This window comes from Fragaria vesca, linkage group LG5 (genome assembly GCF_000184155.1).
Source record: "Fragaria vesca subsp. vesca linkage group LG5, FraVesHawaii_1.0, whole genome shotgun sequence".
NCBI classification, from domain to species: Eukaryota; Viridiplantae; Streptophyta; class Magnoliopsida; order Rosales; family Rosaceae; genus Fragaria; species Fragaria vesca.
Window position 1 is genome coordinate 2,938,663 of NC_020495.1, and position 26,290 is coordinate 2,964,952.

Sequence of the window (26,290 nt, forward strand, 5' to 3'; positions counted from 1 at the left end):
TGCACCACTGCTGCTAGCTTGAGCCATTATATAGCCAACTATACCAGATACTCCAACCAAGTCAGTCGTAAAACTTATCCAGCTTGGTCTTAACTAATGACATCATTTCGTAGCAGTTACAAGCCTATGTGGATTGTGATCCATAAATTAGGGTAAAAGGAAGATGAAAGTTTAGGGTGGCTTCAAATCAGAAGGGGTTGTCATGCATGAGACTCGTTTTAGGAGACGTTAATATGGTGATTACGTGCCTCACTGCATGTAGTTGTGGCTACAGGTGTATTACTATTTGAAGCTAGAGAGGCTTTAAGCATGTTTTAGGAGCAAGCGTTACTATGGTTTGGAATATTCCTTATTATCCAAAAAGCTTATGAAATTTCTGTCAAGCGTCCTATTTAATTAGCTAAATCCAGACCGAACAAAGAAGTGAGAAAGAGTTCCTCATGACATCTAGATAGAATTCTGACATCTATAGCTCGTTGCTAAATGCACTTAATAACGTGACAACTCTTTCTCTAATTTAACTAATTATTAAGCGTTAATTGGTATGTAAAACCTCTGTCAGCCATTTTCGTTTTGATTTCTTTCTTATTAAAGCAAACAATTTCCTAAGTTTTTACATAATCCCGACTCAAATTTGATGTACATTTAGTTAATTAGTGATGAGTGACGACTATTTCTTGAACTGACTACATACTCTCCAAGTTTGTTGATAGCCGACAAATGATGTTGGAGGTGATCATAGTAGACTAGTCCAAAACGTATTTAGTTGAGTAACGGTTGGTTGGACTTGAATATTGTGCACGTAATCAAATAGCTTCACGTTAAAAGATTAGCTAAACGATACTCGAGAAATTTATGGTTTTGAGCGAGAAAGTAGAATACGTGTACTTGTACGTAAAGTGTTCTTATACTTTTGAATATACTAATTTATTCAATTGTCTAAAGTAGAAGGATTTAAATCTCTAAGAATTACTAATATATATGAAGTAGGACAAAGTAAACTAATTCTACATTGAAAAGTTGTTTATAGAAATCAAGAACAGAAGTGTAGCTAGTACGGTGGGGAAAGTGTAAAATTTTGTTCAAACTAGTTTATTTATAATGTATGTGTAAGGAAACAAGCAAAGTTACTCAGAATTCATGACATAAATTAGAGCCTCCATGAAGAAGACAGGTACCTTGTTACATTTGCATTCCTTCTCACCCATGAATTCGTCTTACATTTATTCCTTGTTTACGTAGGAGTAGGACTGTAGGAGAGTTCAAATTTCATATCCTCAAAAACATTCACATACTATCAGAGGATGTCAGATCCACAAGATTCAAAGCCCAAATCCACCAACCTTGCTCTAAAAGAAGAAGAAGCCTCAACTGATGAAAAGCCCTAGCCCATCAAGCCCAACCAGACCACCACATACACAGTGGCGAGTAATTTGCAGAGTGCAAAACTGAAAATATCCAAACTGTTGCAGATACATAAACCCAGAACATCATAAACCCTAAACCCAAACATATCCAAACTGTTGCAGATACATAACATCATAAACCCTAAACCCAGAACATCATAGCATCAACAAGCTTCATCCACATGAGCAGATCAATCAGGAGCAAGAGGTATGGAGACGCTAACGCCACCATCACCACCCAAACGTGACCCAGGACCATCACTAGATTTGCCGGAGAGAACTCGAAAATCAACCAATACAATCCCGTACAAGAACAGAAGAACATAACCCCTACAAGGATCTCCATAACCCAGATCTTTGAACCATACGAAACATCCTCTAAAACTAACATCAGAACCAAAAAAGTACAAAAAAGAAGAAGAGATGAGAGAGTAAGAGTCGATCCGCAAAGGAATCGAAGAAGAGACAGACAAGCAGTCTATTTTGGCACTACCGAGACCATCGGATTTCCGTGCAATAACTGGAAAACCCCTTTTAACCAGACGATCCAAACAACGCCAGCATCAGAGCTCCGAAGAACCAACGAACAATCGGAGAGGTTGGGTCTGCTGAAGGAGGATGTGCATCTTAGACATGAAGAATCAAAGATCTGGTCTATTGGAGAAGGTTGGAAGAGATAGGAGATCCAAAATCGTCTACTTCGAATCATGTTAAACATTGTACACTATATTCTTCATTCAAACAAGAAATCATTTTATGCTCCTCTTTTATACTTTTCTCTCATCCAATCGTTTCCTTATTTATTTTCCGACCCTCCAAATAAAATCGCTTCACGAACAATGTCAGGGGAATGTGTTTTTTTTCCTTCTCTTTAGCCTATATTACTGTTCGGTCGTAGCTATTCGAGTAGAAACGTACACCAATGGGTCTTAAGCGTCATATTTATGTGGACGGTTGCTTTGCCTTATGGTTGTATAAGATTAGAGATTATATTTTATATCGCTTTTTAGTTGTCACATCTACATTTTTTTATGTTATTTTGAGGTTGTTTTTTAATTTTTACATGTAACTCATATTTAGTTTTCTAGTTATGTTGTTTGTATAGTCTTCAGGTTATTCATACATGACTTTTTATCGTTATGATATTTGATTAATTGAACCATCTTCTTTACCTTTAAAAAAAAAAAAAGTGACAAACATTTAGAATATACCTGCACTTGATTTTGTTCCACACTCGTCAGTGATCGAACCAACTCAACTTTGGACCACATTACTGAACGTGGCAAACTATATATAGGTACTGTATCATTCCTATCCTGTTTTGCATAACTGCGTAATATAAAATGATGAGCTTCTATTTATTCCAAATTATCTCTACGTACTTCAGATCTTATAATGTTAAACACTGTACACTATTTTCTTCATCCAATCATGCAATCATTTTATGCTCCTCTTTTATATTTTTCTTTCAACAAATCGTTTTCTAATTTCTTTTCCGTCCCACTAAATAAAATCGCTTTACGAACAATGTTAAGGGAACCTTTTTTTTTTTTTTTTTTTTCTGAACAGGGGAACCTCCCTGTTTAGATAGATGTTGGAACACGCACTTGGCCTGATCTCAGCTGGTAACAAACAAAACAAACATGTCCTGGTGCTCCCAAGACGATGATAAAACCGAGAGTAGGATATTATTAAATTATTTGTCTCTATAATAAAAAGAATAATGAAATTGCGGGATACAATAAGAAAATTGAATTTGTCCTGTTACAAGTTGATTTCTGTCAAAATGCCATTTTCGAGGTCGAGGTCGAAGTTGGGTGCCTCATTTTTCTTGGGAGGGGGCGTTTTTTTTCTTTGAATGATAAATTGATAATGAAGTCCCATTTCATAATTTAAAGAAAACCATTTATCTCTTCTTTTACACTCATTGTTTATCATTTGGCTTTTCGTATATTATAACGTCGTGCAAAAGCTAGTGTCACTCACTGGTTTAGAGAGAGAGAGAGAGCTGAACTGTCTGTTTCCTCTACGCAGCTAGCCAGCAAGAGAGGACTTCTGTAATATAAGAAAGGAGGAATAGGATTAGGATAAGGGCCTCTGAATAGAGGAGATTAGTTTCTGTGGACATGGCAGTTCGGAGACTCTCCTCCTTACTCTCTCGCGCTCTCTCTTCTGCTTCTTCTTCTAAGCTTCTTTCTCAAGGTGACGCCGCCTTTACCTTTCTAGACTTTCAGTCATCTGTTTAGCCTTTTGGGTTCTCTTCATTATATGTTATGCTGATGATGTCATGCTTTCTTTTAGCATATGTGTTATATATGCTAGCTAGTTTTCTGTATTTCTTTTGATCTCATGTTTTCTCTTTTTGGGTTTTAATCATATGGGAAGTGATTAACAGATTCCAAGATTTGATCTTTTCTTGATTTTGCAAGACCCCCCAGAAATGAAAGATTAGTGATTTGAAATACTTCTGATGCATTAAGCCTGTAATATTTGTTTCTTCCATTTTTGTAATGAAATTGTTTCTGATGTGATCTTTAGGGAGAAGTGTCAGCAGGTTTAGCAGTACTGCTGCAGCAAGTGAAGAGTTGATCACCCCACCTGTTCATATTGAACACACTAAGCTTCTAATCAATGGCCAGTTTGTTGATTCTGCATCAGGTAATGATCCTGTAGAGCAGAAAGAATTAACATTCAATCCATTTTGGAAAGATGTAATGTTGGAGATTCTGTTGATCAGGAAAAACATTTCCAACCTACGATCCTCGCACAGGAGAAGTAATTGCTCATGTGGCGGAGGGTGATGCAGAAGATATTAATCGTGCAGTAGCTGCTGCTAGAAAGGCTTTTGATGAGGGACCATGGCCCAAGATGTCCGCTTATGTAAGAGCTATCGTACTGCATTGGCATAAATTCTGTAGTACATTGTTGTTATTTTCCTTTTTGTTACTGGATTAGTAGATGAGCGGTTTGCATATTTCAAGATCTTGATTTACTCTTGCACCGGATCAGGAAAGGTCACGGATACTATTACGATTTGCTGATTTGGTTGAGAAACACAGTGAAGAGCTTGCAGCTCTTGAGACATGGAACAATGGCAAACCTTTTGTGCAGGCTTCCCAAGCCGAATTGCCAATGGTGGTCCGTTTGTTGCACTACTATGCTGGTGCGAGTTCTTAACATATTGATTTGTTTTCTTTTATTAGTGTTTAGTTGCATTGTTGGTTTTACTAATGCTTTTCTTCCTTGATTCATCCAGGATGGGCAGACAAAATCCATGGGCTAACTGTTCCAGCTGATGGACCTTATCATGTGCAAACGCTGCACGAACCAATCGGTGTTGCAGGACAGATTATTCCATGGAACTTTCCTCTTCTCATGTTTGTCTGGAAAGTTGGGCCTGCACTGGCATGTGGTAATACTATTGTCCTAAAAAGTGCAGAGCAGACGCCTCTCACTGCCCTCTATGTGGCAAAGCTATTCCAAGAGGTAAGCCTAGCTGCTCGTGAATTTGTTGTGTAAGCTCAATTCTATTTATTCAGTTTGAAACTTATCAAGTCATTCCAAGTTACATCCCTGGTAAACTTTGTTATCATAATGTGTTATACCTCAACACCGGTTCCTATATGTGCTTTGAGGGGAGAAACTTTATTTAGTTCATACTTCATACCATTAGCATGATTATAGATGTATTATGTGTGTGAGTGTGTGCATAGTTGGCCCTGGATTTGATTTAATGTTTATAGTTGGACAAAAAATTCGGATCAATGCTTTTTTTATTATGTTGATTGATGCATTCCAAAGGAGAGTACTCTTAAAATGTAATGCTATAGCATTAAAAAATTTATTTGAGACACTCTCTCTATGTACTTCTGCTCCAGAGCAGGATTCATTAACATATAGACACATTGAAGATTAATACTTGGAAGAGGATAAAACATAATATGATTGTGTTATACTGTTCAGACAGAGTGCATTTCCATATATGATGTCAAGTATATGATGTCCTTGTTTCAGATCTTTGACATGAAGTTTATATGTGCTTCATTATTTCCGTCTCCTGTCATCTTGTAATCTATTCAATATTCTCTATGGCAGGCCGGTCTTCCTCCTGGTGTTTTAAATGTAGTTTCCGGTTATGGCCCAACTGCTGGTGCTGCTCTTGCCAGTCATATGGATGTGGACAAGGTATTCTTGAAGTGCATATGTGAATTGAACCATTAATATCAATTTCAAGATGCCAATCTCTTAGAAAGCGTTGCAATTTTCATTACAGGTAGCTTTTACTGGATCAACTGACACTGGTAAGATTATTCTTGAACTGGCTGCAAAAAGCAATCTTAAGTCAGTAACATTAGAGCTCGGAGGGAAGTCACCTTTCATAATATGCAAGGATGCTGACATTGATCATGCTGTAGAGCTTGCACACTTTGCTCTCTTCTTTAATCAGGTTCCTTTCAATAATTTTCTTAGAGCCGGATTTGTAGAATACAAACACATTCTAATTCTAATCAATCTAATTTGAAAATGTGGTTAACACACAGGGGCAATGCTGCTGTGCTGGGTCTCGTACATTTGTACATGAGCATGTATATGATGAGTTTTTGGAAAAAGCAAAGGCTCGTGCTTTGAAACGTACTGTTGGTGATCCCTTCAAGAAGGGTATCGAACAAGGTCCCCAGGTAACTGTCTCTCACCAATGATATATTGTGTGACAAAAAGGAGGGCTTGGTTTTTAAGTGATGCTTCCTCTTATCCTTGTGGCAAATACAGATTGACTCAGAGCAGTTTCAGAAGGTTCTTAAATACATAAAATCTGGTGTTGAAAGTGATGCTACACTTGAATGTGGAGGTGAAAGATTTGGCTCCAAAGGCTACTTCATCCAGCCTACTGTATTCTCAAATGTCCAGGTACTTTGTTCATCTAAAATTTACTGCCTCAGAGTGTCAGGGGAGATGTATGAAGAAGAATCATTTCATGACACGATTCTTATTGTTATTTTGATCAGGATGACATGTTGATTGCACAAGATGAGATCTTTGGCCCCGTGCAATCAATTTTGAAATTCAAGTGAGTTAAAAGTCTACTACTAGTACGTGTATGTATCATCTTAAGTTGTGTTCCTTACCTGACTTATAATTCCACATTCTGTACCAGGGAAATTGATGAAGTAGTACGAAGAGCTAATTCAACGCGCTTTGGACTTGCTGCTGGGGTTTTCACCAAAAACATTGACACTGCCAACACCTTGACACGGGCGTTGAGGGCTGGGACAGTGTGGGTGAATTGCTTCGATGTGTTTGATGCTGCGATTCCTTTTGGTGGCTACAAGATGAGTGGAATAGGTAGAGAAAAGGGAATCTACAGTCTTCATAACTACTTGCAGGTCAAGGCTGTTGTTACTCCTTTGAAGAATCCAGCATGGTTGTAAACCTCTCAAAGGGCTGTGTGATTTATCTGCTTTTAATAAATAAAGTAGCCTGTCTGTAAAGGATTTTGTGATTTCAAATTTTACTAATACTGATATACTGTCTTGTTATCTGGCATCTTGGAGCATGCAGAAGTAATTGAACCACTCTCTAGTCTTATCTGAAGGTAAAGCAAAAGCCTTCAGACACGATTGATGCTGATAAAGATTAACAACTTTGGTGCTAAAAATTATGCCAGTATGCGAACTTTTTTTTTTTCGTCTGAACATTTGTACAGAAATTACATGCTGCAAACTTCACATACTTGCACAGTGCATATTCACATTATTTGCCAAAACCATACCAAAAATCTAAAATTAGCGTACTTATTAGTCATTTTTCTTCTCGCATGAAGAAAACACGCAATTTGACCTTAGACATGTGATAACGCCCTCACCTTTTTTTTTTTCCGAGAAGATTTCAGAGATGTTTAGTAAGAAAAACATCAATTCTGCAGATGCAAACTAGCTACCAAGAAATTTAAGGTCATTATCCCATCGCAATTGTTTACAAAACAGTGAGTGGCAAGCTGGCGTAAGACCATTAACAAAATACTAATCTTTGATAATATGAAAATGGTGATCATGATTCCTGAGTTAGGGAGTCTAATCCATGCAATCCCCATCAGAATCTGAACGCGCTTTGTTCATCTCCAAGTGCAGACAAGACAGGTGCGTTCGATTTGTCATAAACTGATTGGTCCACCCGTCCATTTCCTATTGTGTAGATTAATGAAGAGAAACACAAGCAATTAGCAAGTAATTAGTGGCCAGGAACCAGAATGATCATCGATTAGTTCCATGGACGAGTATGATCAGTCTATCAGATATACATGCCGTCCGAAAATGACACACGTCTACCTCCTCACACCGGCAGCTTCATTTCAGATGAATACAAATTTAATTCACATACAATCCCATCATATAGAGCCACGATTCAAAATAGAATATCAAAGTAAAGAAACAAAAGCGAGTTCACTGTAGCTGCGTCATGTGAAATTTAATTCATATGTATAACTAAAGACTAGAAGAAGTAGAAATATGTCTTTGTTTAAGCTAAGAATTATCATGTTAAATCCTTATTCAAGTAAAACCATGTGGAGAAAACTCTGAATCGAGGCGCTCTTTAGCTTACAAGCTAGTTGGAACAATAAAGAGGGCAATGATGGAGTACAGTAAAAAATAAAAATAAAAACTAAGGGTTTTTTTTACAAGAATAAAAAATAATAATAAAAAAAATAAAAAACTAAGGTCGGAGCTGCTTCACTCCATTCACAAATGAATTGATTTTAGGATTAAATTTAGTTTAACCCCCTTTGAGGTTTGAGGTTAGCATCATTTCAGCCCTTATACTCTCAATTTTGAAAATTTACCCCCTAAAGTTTTCAATTTTCATAAATCATCCCCAATTGTTGAAATTTCGTTTAATTTAGACGTTAAATTTGACTTCATAACTCACTTTAAGGGGTAAAATAGTCATATAACAGCATAAATCGCATTTTAAGTGTTTTTTTTTCTAAGATTTCATGCTAGCATTTAACATCCAAATTAGATGAAAGTTTAGCAATTGGACTTGATTTATGAAAATTGGAAACTTTAGGAGATAAATTTTTTAAATTAAAAGTATGAGGACTGAAATGATGTTAACCTCAAACCTCATGAGAGTAAACTGAAATTAATCCTTAATTTTATTAGGCCATACCCAAGTTCGATGGTCATCAACTCCTAGTCTTAATAGGAGGAATCTTTTCATGTACGCACTGATCGTGAGTTAACCCTTCCAGCTAATAAAAACTGTTGAATGCAGTTTTAAGTTTGAAGTAAATTCTATCAAATTAATGATGAAGAATAGCTTTTTTATAATTCAAAAAATGATGAAGTATAAACAATAGAGACAAATAGATTTAGTAAGAGAATAAAGAATCATCATCTTATTCATTAATAAGAGTCATTTATATATGGAACTACAATTTACCAATATGGAACTACAATGTACCAATATGGTAATGATAAGGAATACATAGTCTTATTCTAACTACATATAAGGCCAAGACACACATATATAATATCCTATAACAAAAATAAAATTATATTTCCTTTTATGAAAATTATTCTAAGTACTAACAACTAACAACGATGTCAGTGATACAGTTAACACCGTAAACCTGTGATTCAACCGTTTAATCATATTGGTGCAAGAACATGACCGGGGCTCTTATTTATTTTCTAATTTAAGTCCATTTATATACCAAAAAACAATTAAAGTCCATTACACACGGTTTTAGCCCCCAAAACACGTCGGTCAGCCATTCATCCACGTGTCCCAGTCGGCTTCTGGTCCCACAAATATCAACGACAAACAGTCCGTGGACACGAAACTGTATTCAAATCGGAACCCATCATTTTGACCAGGATCCAAGAAACTTGAAATTTCCCAATCACACCTCTCCACGTGTCCGCGAACCTTCACTCTACCCGCACTGTATCTATCCACTCAAAACCGTCACTCCAAAGTCGTGGCATCACAAAGCCCCGCCACGTGTCCACAAAACTTTCCTGAGCCAACTATCTATAACTCTTCCTCCTCATACTTGGATTCTCAAAGTTACCTAAAAAAACAGAGCAACTCTGCTCTTCTCCCGAACTCTATAACCTCAATGAGTAAACATTTCGACAATACTGACCGTCGGATTCTCAAGTTTCCGGCGGTAAACCCTTGCCAGAGTGTCCCTCCAGCGACCCTTCTTGCCTCTCTGATAATTCTCTCCGGAAAAATACTCGATTTCCAATCAAAAAGCTTCGCAACACAAAAGCGAAACTGCAGAGAAACAATCCGGCAGGTTAGTCTTCTTCACATTTTCTTTGAGGAGCTTTGCGCCGGCGAGAGGGTTCTCTCCGACTCGGTGGCTGTCAGCTTCTCCGAGCTCCACCTCACCTTGCAGAAAATCCGGTTTTTATTGGAGGATTGCAGTAGGGATGGCGCTAGGCTTTGGATGCTCACGAAATGTGAGTTTCTGGCTACTCAATTTTGGATTCTGATACGAGCAGTCTCTACCGCTCTTGATGTTCTTCCTTTGAGCTTGATCGAGGTGGAGGATGAAGTGAAGGAGGTGGTTGAATTAGTAAGGAGGCAATCAAGGAAGGCGAGATTTGAGCTAGACCGAAGTGATGGAAATGCTAAGAAAATGTTGCTTTCGATATTGGATCAGTTCGAGAAGAGAGTTGAGCCTGATTCGGGTGATGTGAAGAGGGTTCTTGATTACGTTGGAATCAGAAGCTGGAGTGAGTGCAACAATGAGATTAAGTTCTTGGAGGAAGAGATTGCTTTCGAGTGTTCGGATTGCGTAGGAAGAGAGGTTCCATTTCTGAGCAGCTTGGTTGGATTTTTGAGCTACAGCAGGGGAGTGATTTTCGAAACGTTGGATACTCGAAACCTCGATGAAACTCAAGGCGATTTCAGGTCCAACATGCAGGTGTTCAATTGCTTAAACACCGAGGATTTTAGGTGTCCAATTTCGCTGGAAGTAATGCTTGATCCAGTGATTATATCTACAGGGCAGACTTATGATCGTGCTTCGATTCAAAAATGGCTCAAAGGTGGAAACTTACTCTGTCCCAAAACAGGGGAGAAGCTCACGAACACCGACTTGGTGCCCAATTTGGTTCTCCGAAAGCTGATCAGAAACTTCTGTGCATACAACGGCGTTTCCCTTGGAAGGATGGGAAAGCAAAGCAGTGACATAACGCGAACAACTGTGCCGGATAGTCAGGTTGCTTCGGAATCGATGAAGTTTCTCTCAATGTTTCTCACTACTAGGCTTGCATTTGGTACTAGTGAGCAGAGGAACAAGGCTGCATATGAGACTCGCCTGCTTGCGAAATCGAACATCTTCAACAGGTCTTGTTTGATCAATGCGGGAGCAGTGCCACCTCTATTGAACCTGTTGTGTTCTACTGGTTCATGTACTCAAGAGAACGCAATGGCGGCCTTGTTGAAGCTCTCGAAATATGGAACTGGCAAGAGATTGATAGTTGAATGCAGGGGACTGACTCCAATTCTTGATGTGCTTAAACATGGACTGACTTGGGAAGCTAGGCAAAGTGCCGCAGCAGCAATTTTCTACCTCTCATCGGTGAAAGAGTACCGGAAATTAATCGGAGAAGCACCGGACGCTATCCAGGGTCTTGTGGATTTGATGAAGGAAGGAACACCTTGTGGGAAGAAGAATGCTGTGGTTGCGATTTTCGGGCTTCTTCTCTTGCCCAAAAACCACCATAGAGTTCTTGAAGCAGGCACAGTACCATTGCTCATTGACATACTAGCCTCATCAGAAAAAGTTGAGCTTCTAAGTGACACATTAGCAGTTATCTCCTTGTTAGCTGAGAGTACAGAAGGAGCATTCGCAATTCTAAGCTCGAAATCCTTGCATCTGATCACCGGCATTCTTCAATCTTCGACATCCCAAACTGCGAAAGAGTATTGCGTTTCGACATTGCTGGCTTTATGCATCAATGGTGGTGCGGAAGTTGTAGCTCTTTTAGCCAAAAACCAAACGTTGATGGCTTCTCTGTTTTCGCTTTTGACAGAAGGAACCGCCAACGCAGGAAAGAAATCGCGTGCCCTCATCAAAATTCTGCACAGCTTCCATGAAACCAGATCCTCCGGATGGATCATAAGCTCTGCCGTCCCATGTCATGAACTTGCCATTCATGAACGGTGACACACAGTCTCAAATTCTTCTAGCAGTATAATGTGAATAGTATACATACATTTCAACATAGCTCAGTTTTTGCAGGAGCTATTTGTTATGGAACATAGATACCATTATAGGGTTATATTCGAAATTCTTTTTTCATGGAGTAGAAAATAAGATAGGTGTGATGAAATATATGAACGAGTGTAGCACTCATGGTTTTGAAACTTTCTGTTGTGTGATTTGTTTTACTGGTTGTTCCCTTGTTCAATAGCTTTCTGAGATCTCAGAAACAGTGATAGTGATACTACTACTTATTAAGGACAAATATATGGGTTGGATTTTGTTTACAAGCCAAATCTACCCTCTTTGTCATTTGGGTTGGAAGAGTTCATACGATTCTAGAACGATAATGGAAGCTTCAATTGCAACTTCAAAATAGAACTTCCTACATGTATATAATCTACTATAGTTTAAATTTAGGTTAAAGATCCACTGGTTAGAAATTTATTTGTATTTCTCATAGTCGTTTAGTCGTTGATTTTCACATTTCTCGGTAGAATTTACCATAACTAACAAGAACACCTTGATTGGATAGAAGCGAAGGTCTTACTCAACTACACCAACACAGCTCACAGGCTCTTATAATTGAAGGTGACTCCAAGATCTTTATTGATGTTCTTACGGGTCATGCAGAATGCCTATGATAGTGTCGGGGTCATGTCGATGGGTGTACCATGGTTATGGTGTCGTTTTCATGGACTATTTTAACGTTGGTTAGTTCTTGTTGTTAATGTAATGAAAAAATTATTTGTGCATATATGCCGGTAGTTTTGGCCTATAGTTTTACTTAAGCTTAAAGATCTACTTGATAGAATTTTCACATGAGCTGTTAGCAGTTGATTTACATATTCTTCGGTACAATTTACCATAACAAACAAAACCAAGCTTATAAACTAACAAAGTAACAAGAACACCTTTCTCTTAAACAAATAACAATACTCCAAATAATTAGTGATGAAGAATATTGACAAGAGTCACAAGACGCTTGTAACCCTAAACATCAAGCGAACACAAAAATAGTGATACATGGTAGCTATATAGCTTTTAATTATATAAGCTCTTAACTCTTTCAACAAACAAGCGTAAAAAATCAAACTCAAACTTTAAACACAACACAAAGACCGAAACGAGCCTGTGATAAAACTTATGTTTGAGAACCAAAAATAAAAGAACAAAAACAAAATTAAAAATATAGATACACGTTGTTCTCTCTTCCTGACCAAAAAGGGCATTCCCTTACTAAACGCTGCCGTTTAATGGCTGGAAAGAGTGAGAGACCTGAAAGGCTCTCTTTTTTAAAGATGGACCGATCACCTTGCCTAGGCCCAACCCAAATAGCTTCCGCCTTGCCCGCATTGGCCCAGTCCGCCTATGCGACCCACTAACTTTGTAAGACAAGTGCGACATGTCGTTCTCTAGTATCTGCTTCCTCTCTTATGCCTTTGTTTGAGCACAGCTTCAACTCCCGGAGCGTCTTGCTTTGATTCTTCTCCGTCCAAAACCAGAAGGCTAGAGCATCACCGCCGCCGCCACCTCAAATCCGCTATTCCGGTTTCCGCTTCTCTAGTCTCTCTGTTTCTGTAAGTTGTTTCCTCAATCGATTTGTTTGTTTTGGTTGATTTTGAAGTCTGAAACGGATTTCGTTGTGACAGTTTAAGATGGCGGCGACGGAGCCAAAGGCTGTGAGTGAGGTCGCCAAGATGGACCTGTTTGAAGACGATGATGAGTTCGAGGAGTTTGATATCAATGAAGGTATGTGATTGCACCTCTTTCTATGAGAGCTGAGATTTCAATATTGCAATTGTGCTTGTTAGGGTTTCGAGGTTAATAAATTGGAGAATTGGAGATGCTGAATTGAATGTTAGAGTTTCATTTGGCTTGCTTGGATAGAAGTTTCTGGTGTCTCTTGGTTTTAGCCTTTAGTATGATCAGACTGTTGAAATTTTGTTGATTAGATGATAAATTCGGACTTGGAGACTTTCGTCGAAACTCTTAGTATTCTGATTCTCTGTACTCGTGGTTGTCGTACACTCGATGCTAGGTTTCTGCTGCCTTGTGTAAACTAATTAGGTTTCTCTGAGTGTTTTTCTTGGTTTTAGCTATTGATAGGTGTTAGTCTATTGTCTCTGCTTGGTTGGTTTCTTGATCAATTAGGAGCCGTGCCGCTTCTATCTTATTTGCTTTGTGTAGGATGCTGCCTGCATTTGCTTGTTAAAGTGCTTGCATTGGTCCTTCTTGTTCATACGTGATATCAAATGATACTCAGTCTGCTAAGTAGGTTGCGTAGGAATTCTGCTGCATTTTTATTGTTTATTTGCTTTGTTTGGGTGTGATGTTGCTCTGCATTGCGTGTTAGAATGCTTGCATCTTGTTCAAATAGGAATTCTGCTGCATTCTTGCTTCTCTGATAATTGTTTTGAATTGTACTAGAATGGGAGGACAAAGAGGAAGGCAAGGAAGTGACACAACAATGGGAGGATGACTGGGATGATGATGACGTTAATGACGACTTCTCTCTCCAGCTGAGGAGGGAGTTGGAAAACAACACTGAGAAGAAAGATTAGGCTGCAAGCTCAGTCATTTGCTCAAGTCTTTCTTTTCTCTGCACTATATGAGATGGTTTTGCTGGTTTTTCTTCCAAAGCCACCAGATGCCTGTTAGAGACATATGATGTTGACATTTCTAATGTTCTGTATTAAGGATGCTGTAGTTTGAGTTCTCAAGTCTGTTCGACTTCCCCTAAGCTTTGTTAACTTGTACTTGATCATTCGGTTAATCTCTTATAAAGTAGTCTGCAAGTGCTTGCATTCTACATGGCTTGGTCTTAAAAGGGTGGAGATAATTCCTTACTACATGGTATACAGTGCTACCATGAACATGCTAGTTTGCCTCGGTTTTTTGTTGGCTTAGTGCTACAGTAACCCTTGGTCCCCGAAATTCATGAAGATCTGCCTGCTATAGTATCGATGACAAAAATGCCTTTTGTCATTGTATCATCTTCCCTAAAGTCGACTGATGGCTCAAAATGAGTTTTTCAAATGAGGTAAATTGCTTCATATTTGGTGTCTCGCAGAGTGAGTAGCAGGATACACTATACAGAGGGGACTATGGAACCCAATAACAAAAGTACAGAGCATACAAATACTCCACAAGCACAGAAACAAGAAAGCTTGCGAGTTGCGTCCAACAACAACATGCCTACGTTGGAAAAGAAAAGAGGCAAAGCAAGACAGCCTTTGCCTCATATGTTGTGTCTGAAAAGCTAACATTAAGATCATTGTTAACAAGAAGATCAATATGCACAAACAAAGGTGAACTTGGTTCTACGTCATTTCGATACTGAACTCACCTGAAACACTAGCTCCCTCACCCACACTCGCATCAATCTTTGAAGAATTGACACAACTCCGGCAAACCGGACAAACCGGCGTCTTCAACAACCACGAGTCTATGCATTGAGCATGGAAGCTGTGCCCGCAATTTGGCAGCAACCTGCACTTTTCTCCCGTCTTGAGATCTTCCAAACAAACTGCACATTCCACAGGGCTAGCGGTACCTCCTTTCTTGTAGTCGAAGCAAGGAAGCATATTCAATTCCTCAATGGACATCCTTTTCATCCCAATGCTTCTTCTTTGAACCACCGTATTAACTCCTTGAATGTTACTGCCTCCATTGAACGCTCTCCCAACTATGCAAACATGAATCACCACCAAAACAGCAATCCCAACAAACAGTAGAATCACAGAGATAACGATTTCCATGACCATTACACAGAGAATTCTCGTTTCGATTCCAGAAGATTGTTAGCAGCCTTCGAACTTAATCATGTGCCAACAAACTTCATGCATCAAAATCATCGATCTTTCCCTCGTGGAGAATCTTCAGAACCCTGGAGAAACTGATGTGTCTGGGGAAAAAGAAGACATGGTGTTTCCTCCCTTGGGGTTTGAGTTTGTTTGGTTGAATCTGGCATATGTGTTCCAAGTAGGCTGCTGCTTCTGTCTTCTTTGTGTTAATAAATTACCAACATGGATGGAGCATCCTGACCTTACCAATAATCATCAATTTAATTAATTGTTTATAAATGAAACGAAGACGACAGATTGGACCTTACAGAATGTTTAACCATTTCATTCGAAGTCTTACCAGAAAACAAAACAAAACAAAGTTCAAGACTAGCTAGTAATAAACTAAACTTATAGAGATTAATTAGACAGAAAGAAAGTTTGATTTGTCTCAAACCCGTAAATTAATTTTAGGTTGATTTAGAACAATTTTAAACATTTGAGTGAACCACACGTCTACAAGGTTTCTGGCCGGAGTTGATATGAGAGCTTAAAGTGTAGTATATCTAGTTACATTTCAGATATATTATTATTCACAATTTCTGCTACCATGAACATCATCATGCATAATATAGCTAGACTAATATCTCACTACTACTCTAATCATACTTATTTAGATGCCTTTTACTTTAATTGGTCTGCATCATAATTAGGCTGTCCACACCAGAATCTATTCTCAGGATCAATTTCATGATACAGCACATCAAATGATTTGTCATGGCTGTCTATATATAATTCTATATATATAACAATGTATGTATAATTATTGATCATCTAGATATGACATGCAGGTTGAGTCATACCAGTAACATAGCGCAACTTCCTTCACAGAAATATTAGTATAGAATGGTGGCAGTTGAAGAGTCATATAATAATCTCATATGTTGTCAAAATTATGATAATGATACATGATCAATCAAAAACACATGGATTGATGAACTACTAGCTAGCTTGCCAAATTTGGATGATTTCACTTGAGGAATAGGATATCTGGCATCGAGATTATAACAATGATCGCTACACTATGATCTTTCACAAAAGTGAAAGGTAATTAGGCTCGAGATTAAACCCTGAAGCTAGCTAATACTAGCAGCTATTGGATGTCGTCGGCGATGGAGCTACCTATCATTACTCGCCGGCGGGGAATTATATAGGGAAGTCAGAGTCTTCTCTGACTTGGTGTCCGCGCCGGCAAGCTTGTGTTATGCTTCTACTTTCTAATTTATTTTTAAACATATACCATGAAATGGAAATGAAGCAATTTTCGTACAAAAGAGAAGTGACCGATCACGACTCACTGAAATAACATATGAAGTAGTTGGGTGTCTAACTCTAACACCATGTGAAAATGGTGTTTGTTTGAGAAGTGTAGCAAGCCAAACGATAAACTACTATGTTATAGTTCAAAAAACTTATGATTGTTTGATTGTGTTATTTGTTCAAATGAGGGTATAGCGCGCTCCCGCCTTCAAGAAAATATCACTCAACTAATATTAGTTCTTATGAACTTGAAGAGAAAAGAAAATACCCACGGATTTCAATTTTCAACGTCTCAATATCTGAAGTTGATAAAAATGTTGTTGTTTGACCATCACCTTGAGAAAATTTTCTACCTAGTTTTGGAACACTGGTCATTTAACGTAGAAAGAAAAAGAAAAGGGGGTGAAAAACACAAGTAAAGAAAACAAAATACGCCCACATGTACAATAATCGACCGTTCGATTGAATCATCAGAACCAATCCGACGGTGGATAATCAGTCCACCAGCTGCTTCATGTTTGTCCACAACAATTTTGAGCACGAGTCATTAGGAAGAGAAGAATCATATATGTGGAATCCTTGAATATGTGTGGACAAAAGGTTATTCATGTTTCTCGGTGATTTGTGTGTATATATATACATTTCAGAAAAGGTCGTCTTGTTCAACATAATCTTCAAGTTTCTCATCACCTTTCAAAGTTTCTGATCACCTTACGTACGTAGTGCACGAAATTTCTTCCTCCGAAACGCCAAAATGGCGCACCCCGGCATGATCAGAACCATCGTCGGCATTATCGGTTAGCACTATGCATGCTTCAATTTTCTCTTTACCTGCAGTTTCATTTCTGCTTGTCCTTGGTTTTCTAGTTAAAATCGTAGAAGAAATGAATGGATTTGCATGCAGTAGAATCAGAATTGCAATGCATCCATGCATGGGATACATGTAAAAACATAAACATGAAAGAAGTACGAGTTCTGCAATATACAAATACTCCATTTTCTCGATCTTTATCTGGATATTCAGTCTGACCCTTTGAACATATTGTACCAATTAAACAATTTACTAGTGTAACTTATTTGTTCTTTTCCTCGTAGGTAATATCATCTCGTTGGGTTTGTTTCTCTCTCCAATGTAAGCCCTCCCACCCTGTTTCTAACAATGGTTAATCCTGATGTACATACATATAGCTCTATTGTAACTGTCTCAGTTGATTAATATTATGGAAATATTGCATACATGCAGTCCAACGTTTATGAAAATTATCAAGCAAAAATCAGTGGCAGATTTCAAGCCAGATCCATATGTAGCAACTCTGCTCAATTGTGCCGTCTGGGTTTTCTATGGAATGCCATTTGTTCATCCTGATAGCACTCTTGTCTGGACAATCAATGGGGCTGGTTTCATTATCGAAACCGTCTATACTACTATCTTCATTTTATACTCCCCTGGATCAAAACGTGTAAGTGATGAGAATATATATGAAGTCTATGAGTCTTGCGATTGAAAATGGCTTACACTTTTTGTTGTTTTTGTTTTCAGAAAAGGATCTTCATCATTCTTGCGATTGAAGCTTCATTCTTTGCTGTTGTGGTTTTAGTTAACATGCTCGCTTTTCATACCACGAAAACCAGAACTCTGGTAGTTGGGATCATCTGTATCGTCTTCAACATCCTTATGTATGCTTCACCTCTGACGGTCATGGTATGTACAATAAAGTTTTCCTATATTGTTCTAAAATGTTGAATATGTTGATTTAGTATATGTTTCAGTGAGAAGATTAATTCAATTTTTTTTCTTGGGTGGCAGAAAATGGTGATCAAGACAAAGAGTGTCAAATACATGCCCTTTTATCTTTCATTAGCTAACTTCTTGAATGGAATTGTTTGGCTTATTTACTCGCTTCTCAAATTTGATATCAATATTCTGGTGAGTATATATTCTGTTTTGCAAAACAAAGTTGAAGTTTATATGAGCTTTGACACTCTATAAAGCATGTCAGTGACAATGTATATACACTGATCTTATATTTACCTGATTTTCATATCAGATTCCCAATGGATTGGGAGCTCTATCTGGTTTGGTGCAACTCATTCTGTATGCTACATTCTACAAGACCACCAGATGGGAGGACGACGACGACGACATCAAGTCAAGATCAGAAGTGCAGCTCTCGAATGTTTAGAGATATCGATCCTGGGTTCATATGACAAAGATCGAGCTAGTTAATTACTTAATCTCTTAATTGGGTCAATAACACTTGAGCCAGGTTTTGTTCTTTTGGCCGACCAGAATTCGTGTTCTTGTGTTGAGCCAAATATAGGAGAGCAGATTGTCAGTTTTATGTTAGTCATAAGAATAAATTTTATTTCTTGATTAATCATGTCAGTTGTTGTCGATTTTGGCTAATGAAAGAATGAGTAGTTCTGTTTTTGAACCCTAAACTTTGCACGTACTCATGGCACATATATTGGTACTACTTCCTCTTTCACCCAACAAGATCAATGGGTACGTACATGCTATAATTCTTGCATGCATCACAGTGAATCATCTTCTCACCCTATTCTTAAGTCTGATGAGGAAGAATAAAAACCTAAATAGAAGCTCTTAGTCTCCAATGTATAAAGCAACACGATGAAGAGTTTCTTGAGCCAGATTATCTTTACCTCAATTGTAATCTGCAACATTGGTCTTGATAAACATTTTGAAGTTTAACCAAGGGCAAACACCAAATGAATACTGATAACATATATTCAACTCAATCATACCAATATAACTATTGTATAATGGATCTTACAACGGTTTGCTAGTGCCAGTCAGATCAAAGACTAGCAAGTTAAAATAAATACAAATTTGGGGTTTGCGAAAAATAAATAATAATCAACTAAAAAGCTTTACATCCTCCAACAAAATGAGAAATAGCCAAGCATTGCTCATCATCAATGTATACCCACCACCCAATCTGTTCAAATTGTTCTGATAACCCAAATTTGTTTTTCTTTTTTTCTCTTTTCCTATCATAAATACAAATGGGGGAGTCTTTGATCTTAAAAATAATCATGTCCCATTTGTTCTTCTAATATATATATTTTACGGTCCTCTTTTTTTGCGAAAGCAGAGACAACCCTGAGACTGATCTTGAGGGATCATTCCTCCACCTTTAGTTGTGTCAATGGCCTCGATCATTGAGACAACCTCATCCATCTCTGGCCGTTTGTCTGGGTTAGCATCCCAACATCGCTTCATTACATTCGCTAAGGCACTCGGACAACATCTTGGTATGTCTGGTCTCAAATTCTGTCAATGAAAATAGGCATATTATTGCCCAACTATAATAAGATGTGACAATGGTTGAAAAACTTGATATTGGAGAATGCTTTACCTGGCGAACCACAGCGGAAGTCACTTCTGAGAAGCTAAGGTCAGGATATGGCATGTCACAGCAGTATATCTCCCATAGACAGATGCCGAAACTATACACATCACATTTCCGATTATATGGGTTTCCATTGAGAACCTGTAACCAGCCAAATTACAAATTACAAGCAGTTTTTTTTTCTTCCTGGTATGTATTTTATGTGTATATTTATTTAGAGAAGTTCTTCCCGGTATATAGCGGAAAACATTAGCAAAAAAAAAGCTATTCGCATCTAGTAAACAAAGGTTTAAAACTTAAAAGGGCATTAAATGCCATTTTCACATAATATGAGTCTTGTGCCTAGTGAGTGGTAAATGCCTATAACAACACAAGTTTAAAAGCAAACTCCAGAAGATACTAAAACATTTTTTTGCGTGCTTCTGAAGTCCTAGATATAATCTCTAAGCCAGCATATTAGACTACGTACCTCAGGAGCCATGTAACCAAGTGTGCCAGTCTCCCCAGTCATGTCATTAGGATTTGATGCTTCAACACGAGCAACACCAAAATCAGCAATCTTGACGGTACGTGTCTTGTCGAGCAGCATGTTCTCTGTCTTTACATCTCGGTGGACAATCTTTTGTGAGTGTAGGTAACTTAACCTGTAATATAGAACAAATACAATCTAATCTCTTAGCTGGAATAACACAAGTCCTTCATTCTTTATCTAACAAAATAGAATGCTCTGAAAAAGAAAAAGGAAACTACAAATAGCAGAAACTGATACCCTCTAGCAAGATCTTGTGCCAACTGGACCACGACCTTGAAAGCCAACTTCCTTCTCCTATTCTTTATAAGGTATGATTTTAGAGCACCTCCAGGTAGATATTCCACGACGACACAACAGATATTACTTGGCATGCCAATTTGACCATTTTCAGTCTGAATTTGTAGTTCTGATGATCCCATTGTCGCCCCTATAAACTGATGGAGCAGAAGATTTCAGTGAAAATGATAAAAGCACACTACCGAAAAATGAAGGCAGTTAGGATCACTCTTTTCCGCAATTCTATATATATATATATCCATTAAGACTCCAGAAAAAAAATATATATACATACATAGATACATACAAAAGATGTTCATGTAAGCATTAATGTTTTGTTTAGCCATTCAAATTAAGTAACAAATAACTTTATTAGAAGTTATGGCTCTAACTTTATTGCAACATGCCTAAAATTACTTGGCTAGTTCTAAAAAGTAAATTACAAAACCTCTTGCCTCTACCAAAAACAGTAGTGAAGGATAGAGCAGAATATCAAATATTACTAGGAAAGAAATCCCCTGAGCTTGGGTATAAGTATAACATTAAGTTGTGATACTACATTGGGGATATTGATACGAGTCGGATCAAATGTATCACAAGTACATTGGGGATATTGATACGAGTCGGATCAAATGTATCACAAGAAAAAATTATACTGACCTAATTTGGAAATAAACCCCCTAGTTCAGGTAGAATATCAATTTTAATGTTGCACATTGTTACCTTTTGGTTTCACCACACAAGTTAGAAAATACCAACTAAAATCCAATTGACCATTACGCATCTCTAAGGCAATGAGAATAAATTGCATAAGTAGAAATTTACCTTAGTAACATTAGGATGGTCTAGTTTATGCCAGACAGCAACTTCTTGGGTAAAAGCTGCCCTTAGAGAAGCAATTTCAGCGTCCGTCCTGTTACCCTCTTCACCCCAGTCGAGTAATTTCACTGAGGTTAAGAAAATGGCCAAAGAAAGAGAAGGCAGAAATGCCATAAGAGAATTGTAACAATTGCAACAGCTTTGTATTATCAACAGTTTAATAAAGAAAAGGAGGAAAACAAAGACCCTAAATTAGTATCAAGAGAAACGACTTAGTAAGCGACAAAATACCGTACCGAGCTAAATCAGGTAGGCCATTAGTACACTTTCGTACTCCATAAATTAAATTAGTTTTCGCGATGCACAAATGCAGAATTAGGCTGGCTGACGTGGCCCTATCAGGGAGGGCCGCTTATCGGATCCTTTAAAGAGGACTTGCCGCGATGTAGAATATTCAAATTTCAGAGGATGATGGTGATGATAGTAATCACAATAATATTCCGATAAATAACAATCTTCAATCTTAGTTAAGCAAATACAGTACTTTTCTTAGTTAGTTGTTCAATAGGTTTCAACCAACAGGTGGGATCACATGAAAGTACACTACTACAACAAAAATATCCAAGTTGTTGCTCTCACCAGAAAACTCAACATATACCCGTGAAAGAGTCACAGATTCCATAAGAGTACAATTACAGTGGACAATCAAGAACCTTCATTGCAGTCCATTGGATATGAGTTTGGAATTTTGCCGCACATCAACCATAGAAGTGCCTTAAAACAATAAAGATGAATTGACAGTATAGTTCACCTAATCCAACATTGAACCGCACAAACTAAAGTAACAGCATCAAAATCAACCTTACTTTCACACATCAAGTCTACATTTTACAATGCCAAAACCAAGTGGAAATGAACAAAGATCTCTAATTTACGCGTAAAATGAAGGTAGACCAAAGTCCAAATGAAATTGAAGTAAAAAGAAAAAGGGAAAAAGTAAAAATTAGAACTTTGAGAAAGTTGAGAACTTGAAATGATTTGACAGAAGAAAGCAGGTAAAAAAAAAAGAACATACCGGCGACATCTTGGCCGTCGTAGACGCCACGGTGGACGGTGCCGAAAGTGCCACGTGCAATGACGCTCTTGATGATGAGCTTGGAAGGGTCGATCTCCCACTCCTGGCGGTGGCGCTTGGGGATGGAGAGAGTCATGCCGGAAGTGGACGTTGCGGCGGGGGCGGAGGCGGTGGTGGTGTTGTTGTTGAGACTGGTGCTGAGGTTGAGACTGTTGAGATTGTTGGCGGCGGAATTGGTGGTGTCTTGGTCTCCTCCTCCTGCTCTCATCTTGGCCTTGTCCAAAGTCAAAACCTTGTTGAGATGTCTCTCCAGCTGCTCATCCAAGCTCTTGAGATCAATCTGATCCGCCCTCACGAACCCATCACTGCTCTCCTTCATTGTTGCTGACGTTGTTGGGTGTTTCTGGGGCGATCGGAGTTGGGTTCTGCTTCTGCTTCTTCTTCTTCGTTGTTGGTGCTGCTGGTCTTAGCTATCTATTCATGTTCCATGTGACATGTGCTCACATGGTGTTTGCCTTGGCGCAACGTGTTCTTATGACCCACTTTGGTCTCCCCCTCTCTACTCCCCAAGTCTCTACCTCCCTAGCTCTCCTCCCGCTCTCTCTCTCTCTCTCTTCCTCTCTTTTTATCTGCACCTTATTTTTTCCCCTTATTTTCGTTGCTTAAAAAGAAATATTCCATGCTATATACATCATATATTTACTCTTCTTTTCTCATATGGACATTTTCTTGATTCATTCTTCTTTTATAATAATAGAGTGATTAACTCAACTCTTGAACGGTAGAAACGACCATATCCGGATAAGAATTGATAAATTGTTGTAGAGATTTGTATTTAGATTTCAATCGATGTTACTACAAAATTAACAGAGCATGTGATCCAGTTATATGATTGTAAAGTTGTAAAATCAACAATAATGTTTTGTTTTAACCATAAATGGAGATATGTATCACAAATTTGATTTATGGATTGTGTATCACAAAGTTGTAAAATCAACAATAATGTTCAATCAAATTGCTGAAATTTTTGTTTGCATAAACCACGCTTTAGCATAGGAATAATAGCTTCCTTGTAGAAATTGGTTCATCGACTTTCTTTTCTTGTAGAAATTGGTTGATCAAGTTTCTTTTCTTGCATTTGATACACCCGATTAGACCTTTCTCATATACATTTATAATCTAATTGAAATTCTTCCACTCTCTGTTTTACAATAGATTAATGGTCACTACAATGACATGTATGATGTATCCCATGAATACTAAAAGAGCTTTGATGTTGCCTTCAAACTTGCCACACCACCATTAAGGCATTAACCCTCTAGATTTGATCTCCTTCATTTCCTACTAATGAAACAAATCTTATGCTAGCTAAGTCGATTAGACGGGGAGTTAGTTAGAGATAACTAATGTAGCTAGCTTGTGTGATGTGCTTGGTTTACTCTAGAAAAGTTCCCTCATTTTCTAAAAGGGACATTGTTGACGTTTGAGTTTTGATTACTTGGTACGTAGAAACATCAACACAAACACATCACGCACCAAAAAGGGCTTAGACAAATGAAAACAAAACGTACTCCAATCGAACCTCTAATTTGATGGATTAGATTAGTCAACAAAACCCATCAATATGATCAAGTGCTGGGATTGAATTGTCCGATTATATCTGCGCCGTTTACTTCTTGTTTGACACAAAACTACTCGACTTAGTCAGAAATGCTCACAAGGAAAAACCAACAGAAAAGTATACAAATCGAAGTGTGTTTGCTAGCTTTTGAGCTCAATGAACGACCACTATCAAATCACCCTTCTAATACTAATTAACATGAACATAGTCATGGTTGTGTTAGGTTAAGCAGCATTGATATGTAGTATTAATTACTAGTAGATAAGATTATATATATACATTAGACTAATTAACCATTGTTTACAGATTATAATTTATAAAACACGAAGGGTTATCCTGTGTTGGTGTTTCTTTTGTCCAGGGCGATTATACAAGATTTGGTTTTGTTTGTTTAAGTAATTCATACAACAGCTTATTTTAGTCTCAATATCTATACCCGCTCATGATCCCTTGACACCCCTTATGTGTTGTCTCTTTCATATACTCTACTTTGCAACATGGCCAACATCTTCTATTCACCTCAGACGAGTAATAGACGAAGATAAGTTACTAATTTAGCGTTTATATGGCTCATATATTCAGAAATTGAAGGCAAGAAATAGTAAGTATATAACGAATCATGATCTCCAAGGGACCAGACAAGATTTTTTTGAATTCTTTTACAACATATATTGTTCTTGGCCTTTTGTTTTGGGTGATATACTGATTTTGCGTATATGCGATGCATGTATCCACCGAAAGACCAAGAATTTGCGGCCAAAGACTTGGACAGTACATTAGACTGAACACCCCCTACTTGAAATTGACGTACACCTTCCAAGAGCTAGGTCTCCAAACCATAATGAGGAATTGATATGGCCATGCCAGGAAACAAAAATGTATATGTAAGAGATGATGAATATATAGCTACAACAACCAAAAGAATTACTAGTCAAGTACCATATTTGTGCGGTAGCTAGCTAGTCTCCCCATATGTTATCTTCTCTCGTATCAAAATAGTCCGTAGGTAGTAAGGTTTCAATCTTTTTCCATATGAACATCGGAGATGCATGCGCGCTTATCCTAAATTTATAGCGCCGGCCACGTTCAAAGAACTACAGCATATGAGATTGGATAAGTCACAACCAATGTCGTTTTCTTGGTAGTAAAGTCAGAGTATGAAACTAAAATTTTTAAAAGGCTACCTTGGTTCCTTTCTGGGTAAGGTTCATCTAGACCCGGCGAGTTCATCAATATATACGCTTAGGTAATTTGTTCATGAAGTACCACCTCGGCACCCGTTAAATTACTGTTCTATATTACTCGTCAGTCAGATCCGTAGACGTCAGATGATGCCGTTGCACGAACCTACATCAAGATGGTGGAGCTAGCTAGGGTTTGCAATCAAAAAGGCCTCGGTGATGAGGGAGGAGGTTGATCACCACCGATATTGTCCTCACTTTGGCACTTGATTGTTTATGAACATTCCCTTTGGGATTTTCAAGTGTGAGGTTTTCACCTTAGGCCTCAGCAAATATTATCGAGTACGTGTTAACTTATAAACTGCATAATTTTTAACCCCTTCTCGATATGGGATTAGTTTCCACTACATATATATTTCCCCACTACAGATTGTTATCCTAGGAATACTGGGATATATGGAGCGTATGGATTTTACCTTTGCTGCGTGTACTAGTTCATAGAGAATATTGCAACAAGGTCTCGCATACATATAATCGATGCCGTGCATGCCTGGACTTGCTGCGCAGCTAGGAAACTACGTACGTACTTATTCATCGTTTGAATATCTATCACCTGGGAAATTTCAGGTCGACTTGTTATATGATAAGTTGATAACCTAGTTGATTACTCGGAGATCCA

At 38.0% G+C, this 26,290-nt stretch overlaps 6 protein-coding genes across 6 annotated transcripts; 4 read left to right on the plus strand and 2 right to left on the minus strand.

Annotated features, from left to right (window-relative positions):
• Nucleotides 1–3,296: 3,296 nt before the first annotated feature.
• LOC101298221 (aldehyde dehydrogenase family 2 member B4, mitochondrial-like) lies at nt 3,297–7,045 on the plus strand. Its single transcript, XM_004298884.1, has 11 exons — nt 3,297–3,608; nt 3,945–4,064; nt 4,144–4,286; nt 4,416–4,569; nt 4,663–4,892; nt 5,502–5,591; nt 5,680–5,853; nt 5,948–6,085; nt 6,177–6,314; nt 6,413–6,474; nt 6,562–7,045. Exons 1-11 carry the CDS (start codon nt 3,533–3,535, stop codon nt 6,833–6,835), a joined length of 1,599 nt encoding a protein of 532 aa, XP_004298932.1. The 5' UTR covers nt 3,297–3,532; the 3' UTR covers nt 6,836–7,045.
• A 2,483-nt stretch (nt 7,046–9,528) lies between these two features.
• Nucleotides 9,529–11,789, plus strand: LOC101292607 (U-box domain-containing protein 19-like). The gene has a single exon (XM_004300844.1). The coding sequence runs from the start codon at nt 9,529–9,531 to the stop codon at nt 11,590–11,592; it is 2,064 nt and encodes a 687-aa protein (XP_004300892.1). The 3' UTR covers nt 11,593–11,789.
• A 1,306-nt stretch (nt 11,790–13,095) lies between these two features.
• Nucleotides 13,096–14,458, plus strand: LOC101298514 (probable 26S proteasome complex subunit sem1-1-like). Its single transcript, XM_004298885.1, has 3 exons — nt 13,096–13,208; nt 13,281–13,380; nt 14,059–14,458. Exons 2-3 carry the CDS (start codon nt 13,287–13,289, stop codon nt 14,190–14,192), a joined length of 228 nt encoding a protein of 75 aa, XP_004298933.1. The 5' UTR covers nt 13,096–13,208; nt 13,281–13,286; the 3' UTR covers nt 14,193–14,458.
• Nucleotides 14,459–14,951: 493 nt separating this feature from the next.
• LOC101292905 (putative RING-H2 finger protein ATL61-like) lies at nt 14,952–15,395 on the minus strand. Its single transcript, XM_004300845.1, has one exon. The coding sequence runs from the start codon at nt 15,393–15,395 to the stop codon at nt 14,952–14,954; it is 444 nt and encodes a 147-aa protein (XP_004300893.1).
• Nucleotides 15,396–17,487: 2,092 nt separating this feature from the next.
• LOC101293206 (bidirectional sugar transporter SWEET5-like) lies at nt 17,488–18,916 on the plus strand. The gene is made up of 6 exons (XM_004300846.1): nt 17,488–17,530; nt 17,829–17,865; nt 17,977–18,193; nt 18,274–18,435; nt 18,541–18,660; nt 18,782–18,916. The coding sequence occupies exons 1-6, from the start codon at nt 17,488–17,490 to the stop codon at nt 18,914–18,916; spliced, it is 714 nt and encodes a 237-aa protein (XP_004300894.1).
• Nucleotides 18,917–19,466: 550 nt separating this feature from the next.
• On the minus strand, nt 19,467–23,424 carry LOC101298797 (serine/threonine-protein kinase HT1-like). Its single transcript, XM_004298886.1, has 6 exons — nt 22,810–23,424; nt 21,741–21,862; nt 20,877–21,073; nt 20,577–20,751; nt 20,114–20,248; nt 19,467–20,028 (listed from the first exon to the last, which is right to left on the minus strand). The coding sequence occupies exons 1-6, from the start codon at nt 23,186–23,188 to the stop codon at nt 19,822–19,824; spliced, it is 1,215 nt and encodes a 404-aa protein (XP_004298934.1). The 5' UTR covers nt 23,189–23,424; the 3' UTR covers nt 19,467–19,821.
• Between the last annotated feature and the right edge of the window lie 2,866 nt (nt 23,425–26,290).